At 34.3% G+C, this 12,378-nt stretch overlaps 1 protein-coding gene across 3 annotated transcripts in view; it reads left to right on the top strand.

The window, feature by feature from the left end:
• Positions 1-10,666, top strand: part of MTF2 (metal response element binding transcription factor 2) — a 58,785-nt gene extending 48,119 nt beyond the window's left edge. For 2 of the 3 annotated variants that reach the window (XM_032423553.1, XM_032423559.1), the window contains 5 exons: positions 535-705; positions 4,561-4,666; positions 4,787-4,839; positions 4,951-5,055; positions 6,607-10,666. In XM_032423553.1, coding sequence (XP_032279444.1) covers positions 535-705; positions 4,561-4,666; positions 4,787-4,839; positions 4,951-5,055; positions 6,607-6,964 — 793 coding nt within the window. In that variant the 3' untranslated portion in view covers positions 6,965-10,666. Of the gene's footprint in view, positions 1-534; positions 706-4,560; positions 4,667-4,786; positions 4,840-4,950; positions 5,056-6,358; positions 6,432-6,606 lie in introns of all 3 variants that reach the window. The other variant, XR_004301720.1, reaches the window with a different exon arrangement.
• The last annotated feature ends 1,712 nt before the right edge of the window (positions 10,667-12,378 follow it).

The raw sequence follows: 12,378 nt of genomic DNA, 5'->3' as shown, positions 1-12,378 counted from the left end.
AGAGACCTAAACCCACACTGAAATAACTTCTCTGCTCCACGTTATTTCCAATTCTAGATCTGACACACTAGACACTGCTTTTATTTTTTGGACCTCTGATACTGGGTCCTCTTTTCCACTGCTAACACCTGTTACTTTCCGACCAGGGTTTCTCCCCTCACTCTGAAATAGAATTTTTCTTTTCCTAAACATTTTTTGAGATCTTTTAAACAGATGACACTGAAATATGGAAAAACACATTTTAGGACTAAAAAGACACCACTCTTTACTCTTCTTCCTTTAAAAAGTTAGAAGTGGACATGTGCTCGTCTCCCTTCTGATCCTATCCCTCCCTCCTTACTCCCCCATTATATCCTACTGTGGATTAGCTCTGGAGCAGAAAAGAATCAAGGAAAGCAAAGGGAAAGAGTGAGTTTTGTAGTATTGGGTGGACTTTCATGTATAAAGGCTTTATATCTGAAAGTTATGAGTTAGGGTCTGCCATGTATATGTGTTCAGTTTTTAAATTTTTAGTTAATTTTTTTAAAAATTTAGGTTTATGTCTGGGAAAGAAATAAAGAAGAAGAAGCATTTGTTTGGGTTGCGAATTCGTGTTCCTCCTGTGCCACCAAATGTGGCTTTCAAAGCAGAGAAAGAACCTGAAGGAACATCCCATGAATTTAAAATTAAAGGCAGAAAGGCATCCAAACCTATATCTGATTCAAGGTAAAAGTTGATCCGTGGCTTAGTTTTTCTCTTTAGCTTATTTGTAACTAAAAATGTGTTACTTAGTTTCATTAGTATATTTGAAAGTACAAGTGGTAGTTACCTTGATTTGTTTTCCTGTTTATAATTTGTCGCTTAGGCAAGGTACAAAGAGTTAATTTAAATTAGATGTTTACTTATTTATTTTAGATCTTAGGCTTTCTAGGAATAAGTCCTATTGATTTTGTTAGCAGACAGTTTAAGTACTGGCCTGTTCATTTGTTTGTTCATTTCTCATTCACTCATCCATCCATTTATTCATTCCATTTATCAAGCACCTTACTATCTAAGTGCTGGGGATATAATAACAGGACAGACTTTCTTTCTGCCCTGGTGGGGTTAAGAGTATAGTGGGGAAGAAAGGTGATAAAATAATTACAGGTCATGCTAGTGCCATCTAGGACATAGCAAATGGATTTAGATTGTTCTGGGATGGATAGAGGTGAAATAGTCTGTTAAGAAGGAGGCTTAAGGAAGGCCTATTTAAGATGATACTTAAGCCGAAACTCAAAGAATGAGACTAACCAAAAAATGCAGAACAAAGGGAAGAATATTGCAGGTGGTGGAAATAACAAGTATGAAGGCTTGAGGCATGTTCTAGGAACTCACAGACTAGTAAGGAGTGAGTGAGGGCTAGAGAGTAGCATCAGGTGTTGAAAAGTTTGGGTGGGGCTTGATCATGTAGAATTGTGTAGGTCTCCTAAGGAGTTCGGGTGGTTTTTAATGATGGGGAGCTGTTCAAAGATGTAAGCACACTGAATTATCCTTTAAAAAAAGATACATCTTTGTATGCTGTTTGGAGAATGGATAGGTATAGAGGTAAGAATAGAAGCAAGAGAAACGAAGACTCCTGCAGTTGTCTAGGTGAGAGATTGCCTGGGTAGGTGGTATCATTCAAATGGAGAGAAAATAGGTTCAAGATCTCTGTTGGATGCAGAATTTATTGGCTTTGCTAATGAATTTATGAAAGAAAGGGAGGAATGAAGAAGTTATATAATGCTATATAATGCTCAGATTTCTGGCTTGAGCAACTGGTGGGTGGTGATGTCTGTTAGCAAGACCTGCAAGAGCAGATTTGGCAAGGTGAGTGAAGCATTCTTCTGTCTCATACTAACTGAATTTGAGATTTTTACAAGGGATATCTAAGTGATGATGATGGACAGCTGGGTCTGTAAGTCAGGAGCTCAGGAGAGGTCAGGATGCATGAAACAAATTTGGAAGCTGATTTATAAGGCCATGAAAATGAATGAAATTACCTAGGAAGCAAGAGCCGGGGTGAGGGGGGAGTACTGTGGCCCAGATAATGCCCTGTTATCATTTGGAGATTTGGAAGAAGTGAAATAAATGAAGGGGGCTAAAAAGAATGATCAGTGAGACAGGAGGAAACCAGGAAAGTTTGGTGTCTTGAAAACCAAGAGAAGGGGAGTGTTTCAAGAAAGATGAGCATATTAAACAGTATTGAATGCTGCTGAGAGGTGGATTTAAGATGAGAGAAAAATGTTTATTGCATAGGATGACATTCTGTTATTAGTGACCTTAACAAGAACAGTTTTTTGTTTGTTTTTTTGAAAAGGTAAGGATAGAAATCAGTTTGGAGTGGGTTAAAGTATGATTAAATCCAGCACTGCTCTCAACATGTCAAAACTGGGCTTTTTCTACAAATAAGGGACATAGGCAGATTCAAAATAATAATGATGATAATAAAGGAAAAGAGGAAAATAGGAAATAATCTTTAAGAATTCTGAATGAGAAGAGAGAAAGTGGAAAGGGAGGGCATGTGTCACCAACACTCCAAAGTAGTTTTATTGTGAAGAGAGGTAGACAAATGGAAGCTGAAGAGGGGAAGTGCTCAAGTGGTGGCTTTTTAAAAGATGGAAAATTAATTGGAACCTGTTTTTATGTGCTAGTAGGAATGATCCAGTGGAGAAGAGATTGGTATAGGAAAGAGGGAAGGTAATTGAAGATATTGTAAAGTCCTTGAGAAACTAAAAGGGAAGGAATTTAGAACTTAAATGTGGGAATGGCTTTTGATAGGACTTACACTCTTTTGTTGAGGTGAAAATGGGTACAGATGCTAGTTCTATTATAGATTTGGCATTTGGAAGATGACTGAAGTTACTGCTTGATAGCTTCTATTTTCTCAATGAAATACTGAGGTATTAAGACGGCTGAGAGGGTTGTGCAGAGAGGGAAATTTAAGGAGCAAATAAAAGGTATGAGATAGTCATCTTGGAGAGTAAAAAAGGTAATTACACAGTGTTTCATATCCATTTGAGTTTGTAATAAAGTAGATACTGCTTTCAAGTTTTTTTTTTCCCCTAAAGGAAAGCATACTTACTCTTAGCACTTTCAGATTTTATCATTAATCCTTTGCTATCAATTGCCCATGTTCTGAATTAGAAAAAAGGTTTACACAAATTTTCTCATTCCTATCATGATATTAATAAGACACTCCATCTGTGTTAGCTCTCAGGTTTTTTCATTCAATGCCACCAGGAAATGGTTCAGCTTTCTTTAAAGGCATTCTCTATTCCTTCTGGGTCCTATGTATGAATTGGTCCTTTTAATCTGAGAGTACTTTCTTTAGTCCAGGAGTCCTCTATAAATGTTGATTATCTTTCAAAAAACATCTGTACCCCATCTACCTTATCCTTGAGACTTTTGATCATAGTTCTACTTAAGCTTTGTTCCTCTAGTTCCCTTTCTCCTTCCTTGTACTTTCCCAGCTTTAGTTTGGTGTCTGGAGTAGTTGTCTTCTAATTTTTTCCATTCACCTCTTTCTAGCTTATTATATAGTATTATTCCTCCTTTTCCATGTTTTTTAACTAAATTTTCCTCGGTAACTTTCTTATAGCACTGAACCCTTTTTATTAGCCTGCTTGTATACACCTTTGTCAACTTCTGACTATACTGTGAACCCCTTAGCACAGGGAAGATCTTTGTATTCCTATTATCTGATATTTCTTTTCTGTGGTAGATAATGTTTGTTGAATAAATGAAGTTGATGTTCTATATGTTGATATTTGCCCTTTTCTTCTATTAATTAGAGATGTCTTTGATTATTGCTTTTTTCCCCCCTTCCTATTGCTTGACATTTGCTTTTATATCTCAAAAACAGTTTTCTAGATCTTTCTCATTGTGCCTTTTGAATGACTCCCTGCCCGATATGAAGAATTCCTTACTCTACACTCTTCCATCCTGGGCTTCATTCTCTTTCTGATAAACATCATTCAAGGAGATATATATATATATATATATGTATATGTATATATATATATTCATATATATACATATATATATCCATTTCTAAAGGCAACTTGTGTTTATAACTAAAATATTTTCATATAGATCCTGGCTCCATGTGGGTAACTATTAAATTCGTAATCACTTTTAGTATAAATTCTTGAAATATCTCCCAAGTACCCACGTAGTAACAACCTAAACTACATAATTGAACTTCTGGGAGTTTTGAAATCTTCCATCTAGTGTAGTAGTCTGTTTTTGTTTTTGCTTTTTAACTTTTAGGTGCTATATATTTTTCAGAATTGTAGTAAAGAGAACACTTTTTTTTTCTTAAACCTTTGTATACGTAAATATTTCTGAAGTCAAGAAATGTATATTTAAATTGGAATGTATTATCTATGCACTTGACTAAACTTGTAGATTCAACTTATATTTAATTTTTTTGTTTTTATATTACCATTAATATAAAAATATAAGTATAACCTAATTATTACGTAAGTAGAGTGTGTGTTATCCATTTTCTTTTTATTTTCTTTATGCAGAAATTAAATACATAATGGTTTTATGTTTCAGGGAAGTAAGCAATGGCATAGAAAAAAAAGGAAAGAAAAAATCCGTAGGTCGTCCACCTGGCCCATATACAAGAAAAATGATTCAGAAAACTGCTGAGCCACCTTTGGTAAGAGGATGTGTTGGTGTATGTTCTCAGGGAGGAAGGATGCTTGAAATTAACTGAGAAATGAATATCTTTTTCATTTACTTTAGAACCATGCTTTAAATGTTATTTTTTATTTTCCAGGATAAGGAATCAATTTCAGAGAATCCTACCTTGGATTTACCTTGTTCTATAGGGTAAATAGAAAGTTATTTTTTCCTATCCTAGGAATTTTCTTTTGGGGGGAAATGAGTATTTCTATTGTTATGTAATATAGTCGTTATACCATTTAAATTTTTTTGTCTCAGGAGAACTGAGGGAACTGCACATTCATCTAATACCTCAGATGTGGATTTCACGGGTGCTTCCAGTGCAAAAGAAACTACCTCGTCTAGCATTTCCAGGCATTATGGGTAGATATTTTATATTCTTATTCCTTACTAATTTTCTTCTAGATAATTTTTCTTTGTAAAGTAATATTAAATAAATTTTTAGCAATCAAAAGTTATATAAGTATGCCTTTCATTGTTTGAGAAGCAATCTATATGTAGATTCCTTAGGTTGTTAATATTCATCAGGAAATTTTGCTGTGTGCACAGAAAAGAGGTATACTGGTGTTTATAGGCTATGTTCTTTTCCTCGAGACCTTTCTATGCTTATAGTATTTAGGCATGCCTTGCTTTAGGAAGACTTTTTCTTTTTTTATTATCTGAATCAGACATACAAATCCTTTTGTTACTAAAAGAATCTTAAACTCAGGATTTCTATCAGTAGCAGACTTCTCTAATATTTTAGTTTACCTGACTTTTCAGAAGGATACCTTTTCTAAAGCATGATATATCAGGTATGAAAAGGTAGTTTACTTGGGGTCAGAACTGTGAGTTGCAAGTTTTATACTTCCCTTAGTTTAATTTTTGTTCACAATTCAGAAACTGCTCATGTAAATCATACAAAATACAGAGTATTAAAAAGCTTAAAATATAACTCATTTTTTAATGAATTGTGAAAAATAATGTGAACTGTTTTTGGCCTCTTACCCAAGCATTTTGCTAATCTTCCTACATACATTGTCTTATTTAATTCTTAAAACAATCTTTTGAGTTGTAGGTCCTGTTATTCCCATTTTAAAGATAAAGAAACTGAAACTTGAGAGGATTTTAAGAAACAAGCCCAGACTAGCATGTTTATTAACAAGCATAACAGAGCTGGGATGTTGAATTGAGCAGTGTGATTGTAAAGTCTTTGAATTTAGCTGTTATGCTACATTCTCCGCTTGTTATAAGATTAGAAAATCATCGAATTCCTGAGCTAAAAAGGACCTCAGAGATGATCTGGTTCAAACCCTTCACTTAATCTCTTCACAGAAGGGAATACAGAGGATATGAGATTTGAATTTGGCCAATATCACAGAGCTAGATTCGGGGTACCCTGATTTCTAGTTTATGCTTATTCCAGTTCAGTACATTACTTCACTAGGGCTAGAACTGGTAATAAGAGAACATTTATTCTAGTTCTACCATCTATTTAAGCACATGGAACAATGTTGTGTATAGAGTAGGTGCTTATTAAGTATTTACTGCATTGAATGAGTGAATGAACTGTCTTCTTTTTAATGATAAGACTGTTGACGATATCTGACTAATGAATAGGGCCTCTTCTTGGTAAGAATTTGTCTCATTGGCCTCGTAATTAAAAACTTCCTCTGATTCTTTTAAGCTTAATAGTACATTGTTAAGGAAGAAAAGCTCTTCAAAGGTCAGCCCCAAGAAGGTGATGGAATCTAACGAAGGCGAGTGATAATCCATTTATAAAAATAGCATGTATTGTTTTGGTTTGGCTGATTTTTATGTCAGCAAGGGTATATACTTACAGTAGAGTGATAGAAAAAAATCTGAGAACATATTGTTTGGGCAAAGGATGCTTTATAAACTCAGTAGACAATTACGGTCTTTCTTGTTCCATAGATTATCTGACTCCAGAAAAAGAACTCGTACAGGAAGATCTTGGCCTGCTGCAATACCACATTTACGGAGGAGAAGGGGTCGTCTTCCAAGAAGAGCACTCCAGACTCAGAACTCAGAAATTGTAAAAGATGATGAAGGCAAAGAAGATTACCAATTTGATGAACTCAACACAGAGATTTTGAATAACTTAGCAGATCAGGAGTTGCAACTCAATCATCTAAAGAACTCCATTACCAGTTATTTTGGTGCTGCAGGTAGAATAGCATGTGGTGAAAAATACCGAGTATTGGCTCGTCGGGTGACACTTGATGGAAAGGTGCAGTATCTTGTGGAATGGGAAGGAGCAACTGCATCCTGACTGTAGGACTGAACATTATGTTCACTGCACTCTCATTTTCTGTAGGTACAGTTCAAAGCCCTAAAGGATAAAGGAGTCTGGCTTTTACTATCTTTCTTAAAAAAAAAAAAAAAGTCAAAAAAATTCACAAAAGGAGATGATAACTAGCCTTAACATGTACCTGTCAATGTTATGGATATTGTCATAAAAAGATATCTTTTAAAAATCAGAACAGAGACTTAATTTTTTAAATCTTAAGATTTGTAGAATGTTTCTAGGATAGGATATTAAAAATGATTCAAATCCATGCATGGTGTTAGATAATTTTTCTAATTATTCCATTGAGTCAGTTTTTGTGATTAGTGGTTATCAGATCAAACAGATCATGTAGATAGATAGCACAAGTATTTGGAGAAACGTTGTCTGTTTTGTTACCAAAATGTTGGAAAAAATTTATTTCAATACCTTTCAGATTTCATAAAGTGCAGTGTATATAATGCCTACTAAAAGACTGTAAAATATTGAAATTTTCTTTCAAGCAAAATGTAAAAAATATATTGAGCCTGTAAATTGCTCTGTGACTAGACTTCATTGTCGTCTTAATATATTCTTTGCATGTGCATATATATACACAGATGTGTATATATATGTGTGTGATTATGTGACCTATGCAATACAAATTATGGGAATGGGCAGCTTTGGAGTATATATCCCATAATTCTTTTTTCAGGAATAGTTGCAGTATTTACACAGCAGCATTTCTTCTCAGGCTTTTATTGGGTGCTGTTGCTTGCTATGTATGAAGAGAAATGTGTCAAACAAGTTTAAAGTTTAGTGTGTTCTGAAGAAGGGTGTGAACAACAGTGTTCATGGGCTTTTAGAATGCTTTTCACTTTCAGTCCTTGTAACTCAGCTGTTCAGTACCTAAAACCAATTCAAATAATATGAACATTATCTCCTACTAGAAGTAACGTTTTCAAGTTTTCATGGCACATTATGATTGTAAATGTCTCTCAGTTTTAACAGTAAGTCTATAGGAGTCCCGTGAAGATTCCTGAAATGTCTGTAGTAACTGTTAGTCATGTTGAATAAGTGTAGTATGAACAAAGTATTTTATTGCACAGGGTTAACAAACAGTATGTTGCCTGACAAGGCTACTGCTGTTTTATTACAACATTACCTCTTGTTTTTATAAAATGTACCAAGATTTAAATTGATAACTTTATTTTACATGTAAAAAAACAGTTTCTTTTATCACCAGTGTTAGTTGTCTTCTGTTTCTTTTTGTTTTGTTTTGTTTGTTTGTTTTCTTTTTTAGCCAAAGAGTAAACAGAAGAATATTCTTATTTTGGTGGCTATTCATTTTACTCTTAAAAGTGATTGGTGGATTTTGCCTAAAAATTGGGGAATTTGCCGCCAAAATGAAAAATATGTAAAGTGTAGTGGTTACAGAGCGGTAAGAATGTGGGTTAGTACTTATTTATTCCATTGATTGATTATTTGACTGTTTATAAAGAAAGTTGCTTTATTTCTTTAAACATCTTCAAAAGATGACCTTTTCTTGTCACGTGATAGCCAAAAGAAGCAGAGAACTTCGTTGTCCTGCATTTGGTTCCTGGTTGGCCAGGTATAAATGAGCTTTACAAAAGTGCAAATTAAAAACTGTCACTTCTGTTTACCTCCACCAAAACTTGATTTTCCCCTAGCTATTAATTTAAAGTTGCCTTTCCTGCAGCTGCAATATTTTGAATAACACACAGAGTTTGTGTTGATTTTGAATGTTTGTTTATATCTAGGGGTAATGGAAAATGTAAATCCCGTGTAACCTTATTCACTCCACCTGTATCATATTATTTCATTTTCCCCAGAGTCCTTTAATTCTAACTGAACACCAGCAGTATTTTAGTAACTCTTTCTTTAGTATACCTGGAAGATGATTTATTAAGCTGAACTGTCTTTAGACGTAATTATTGTGAATGTCTGTTTTATTTTATCATGGTGGTTCCACATGGCTCTGATGTTCAGTTTGTATTTTTGGAATTGCTTTACTTAGAATTAAAACAGACCAACATTAAATGTGTGTATTTTTTAAAGAGCTAATGAGTTTTGCTTCTGTATTTGCTTGAAAATACACACTGATGCAGTAGATGACTGCTTTTATTCAGTCAGGGAGCTAAGGATTTTCCAATTCCATTGTAAATATGTTCACTTGAATTAATCTTTATGAAACTTGGCTTTTATTTTCCACTTGTCCCTCAAATAATATTAATAATTATTGCATGTTCATCTAAAATGATCCTTTAAAAAAAAAAACTGCTTAATCAGCTCGTACACTTCCTGCTTGAAAGACAATATATCTCCCTCTATCTACCTTGTCCCCAAAATTCAAAAAAATTCAGACTTTTCAACTGTTTTTTTCTTTTTGCTTATGTAGAAGGTGTCAGGTTCACATCAAAGGATTTTGGTTTTTTTTCCTTAAAAGCTTTGCTCCTAGACTGTAGAAGGAAAAGATGTAAAAATAGTATGCCTTACTCGTTTTAATTACATTTTTATTCAAAACAAATACGTTTTTATAAATATCCTGATAATAAATGATAAGTATGGATTCTTATATGATCTAACTAGATCGGAATATGAGCTATCAGAGTTATTCTATAAATTCTAATGTACGAGTAATGAAGTCAGATCTTGCTAGTCATCTTTTGTTACTAAATGTTTAACAAGTGAATGTTCACTAATGTGTGAGTTGAGGGTTCCTCTCCCCTTATATTTTGCAAGTTATGTCCAACTGTACGTGTTTGGTTTCTGTTGTGTATATATTCAGAAGATTTCTGTTATGAGCCTTGGGGGTAGAACAATTCTTCTGAACTACTTGGTTGAGTTTCTACCAGGTACTATTAAGTTTTGGTTGGAGCATGATCTGACTTGCATAGTTACAGCAGACTGTTGTATATGTAGTTCTAGAGTTGTTTGAATGAGGATGTGATGGCAAAGGAAGATGTCCATGCAACTTTGGGAAATGGTAAAAAAAAAGCCCTGTTTAATGTGGGGAAGTTTTCCTCTTTAAATTATATTTGAGTACTTCTACAAATACCCACTCCCAAAAGTCTCCTTTGGTTTCTTCTGTGGCAGTCGATCAGTCATCTTCTTTCCTCAGGAAAATAAAAACTTGGCAGTTAAATGTAAAGTGAGAATTTTATCTGGTCATGGATTCTTTTCTAATTCGTAGCAGTTAAGAAACCAGATGTCAGACTGATAAAAATTTAGAGATGAGAGAAGCTATGAAAACAAACTGATTGGCTCTCTGAATATCAACAAATAGAATGGGATTAAGTACAATATTTGTAATTTTTAAGTTATATCAGAATGTCTTGGAGCAATACCTAGATCAAAATATTATACTGTCTTTATGTTTAAAATTAGAATAAGACTGCAAATAAACTAGCTCACTCTATTTTTCTCCCCTTCCCTCACTTCTTACCCAGCAAAATCCCTCTTTGCTTCCTCCCCTTGCATTTTCTCTTTGTTAGAGATGATGAGTATTGAAACTGTATGCTTAGTAATAGTAACTCCTCACTTTTGCAGCATCTTCAAGGAATGTGATATCTCATTCAAGAAAATTCCACTGGATTTAAGCAAACAAACAAATGAACAAAACTTCCATAGATGATAAAATGTACTTATTGGATAAAACAAAACAAAAATATATCTTGTTCAAAATCATTAGTCTAATTTTTGTTCCTTGTATTTACCAAAAGGTATTCAGTCTTTTCTCTCTTTTTCTTTCATGCTTTCACAGTAAGGGTGATACAGTCTCAAAACAGGCACAGATTGGTTCATGGGGGCCAGAAGGCAGAAAAAGTCTTAGATAATGGTTTGTGGCCCTCCAGAGCTCAACTCTACCCAACAAAAATCTTATTCCTTAGTATTTAATTACTTTCATTGAGTTTTCTTGAATATCACAGGAGTAGCACTGACACTGAGTTCATGGAACAAAAAATATGCAAGATTGGTGCTACAAAACTATGGCAGATAATGGTTTTAAAATTTGGAGGGCTCTGTTCAATCTTGAAGTCATAGTGTGAGAGAGAGTCTGCACATGCCTATGAGCTTCTGCTGTCTCCCTTGTGGATGTTTGTGTTTGATCCTTAGTGCTTTTGTGTGTGGCCTAGGCTTGGGAATTAAAAGTAGCTTACATTTGTTATTGAGTTCTACCACGTTTATTCAACCCACATTAATTATGTCAAGTGCTGAAAAAAAAATGTTGATATTATCTGAGTATCTAGCAGCTAGTTGAAAGGTTTATTTTATTTTATTTTTAAGATTTTTTATTTACTTGAGAGAGTGAGAGAGAGCAAGTGGGCACGAGGGGTTGGGGAGAGGGGCAGAGGGAGAGGGAGAAGCAGATTCCTTGCTGAGCAGGGAGCCCGACGTGGGGTTCGATCCCACGATCCTGGGAACATGTCCTGAGCCGAAGGCAGACGCTTAACTGACTGAGCCACCCAGGTTCCCCTGAAAGTTTTTTTTTAAGTAACTTTTTCATATCAAGCACAAGTTAAAAGTAAGCTCACCAAAAACAGTTCTTTTAAAAAATCAAGTTTTTCAAATGTTTGAAAGTCTTAATTACATTACTATTATAGTGTTTCTATAAATTAATCATTTGCATATGTAATTTTAGATACATAACAATTTATATAAGTAAATAAATTACATTAAATTAAATACTCAAAATGAGGTTGTAAATTTAAGTTAAATGTTAATAGCATCTAGTATAAATAATATATGCTTAGTGAAGGATTACGATTAGTATTGTTTTGGCCGTTAATTGACCCCTTACATATTTTATCTTTAGTACTATTAGTGGAATGTAAGGGAATTTTACCTATACAGAATTTGAGACAAAAACAAGATTTTCTGGGGCACCCAGGTGGCTCAGTCGGTTAAGCATCTGAGTCAATTTCAGCTCATTTGGGATCTCAGGGTTGTGACATCAAGCTTGAGATCAAGCCCTGTGTCAGGCTCTGCACTGAGCGTGGAGTCTGCTTGAGATTCTCTCTGCCTCTCCGGCCCCCCCATCTGTGCTCACTTGCTCACTCTCTCTCTCTCTCAAATAAATTAGAATCTTAAAAACAAACAAATGAGAATTTGGGTCCCCTTTGCAAAATATATAAAGCTTGCTTAGATATCTGTGAAGTTACACTTTTCCTTGAGGATGAAGTATATTAGAGAGGGTTTTGGAAAAGAAAGCCTATTAGCTCATCTAAGATTTGTGGAGGCACAGTTTGGTTCCTGTATTCTTTTATTACCAAATCTCTTCCAGAATCCAAGACCGGATCTATAACAGGTCTGTTTTTTACTTTGTATTATAATTTTGCATAACCTGGTATTTTAGACTTTTTATGTTATTTTTGACTTTTTATGTTATTTTTATCTTT

Source organism: Phoca vitulina, unplaced genomic scaffold (assembly GCF_004348235.1).
Source record: "Phoca vitulina isolate PV1807 unplaced genomic scaffold, GSC_HSeal_1.0 scaffold2, whole genome shotgun sequence".
NCBI lineage: Eukaryota > Metazoa > Chordata > Mammalia > Carnivora > Phocidae > Phoca > Phoca vitulina.
This window is presented reverse-complemented; position numbering and strand designations above follow the sequence as displayed.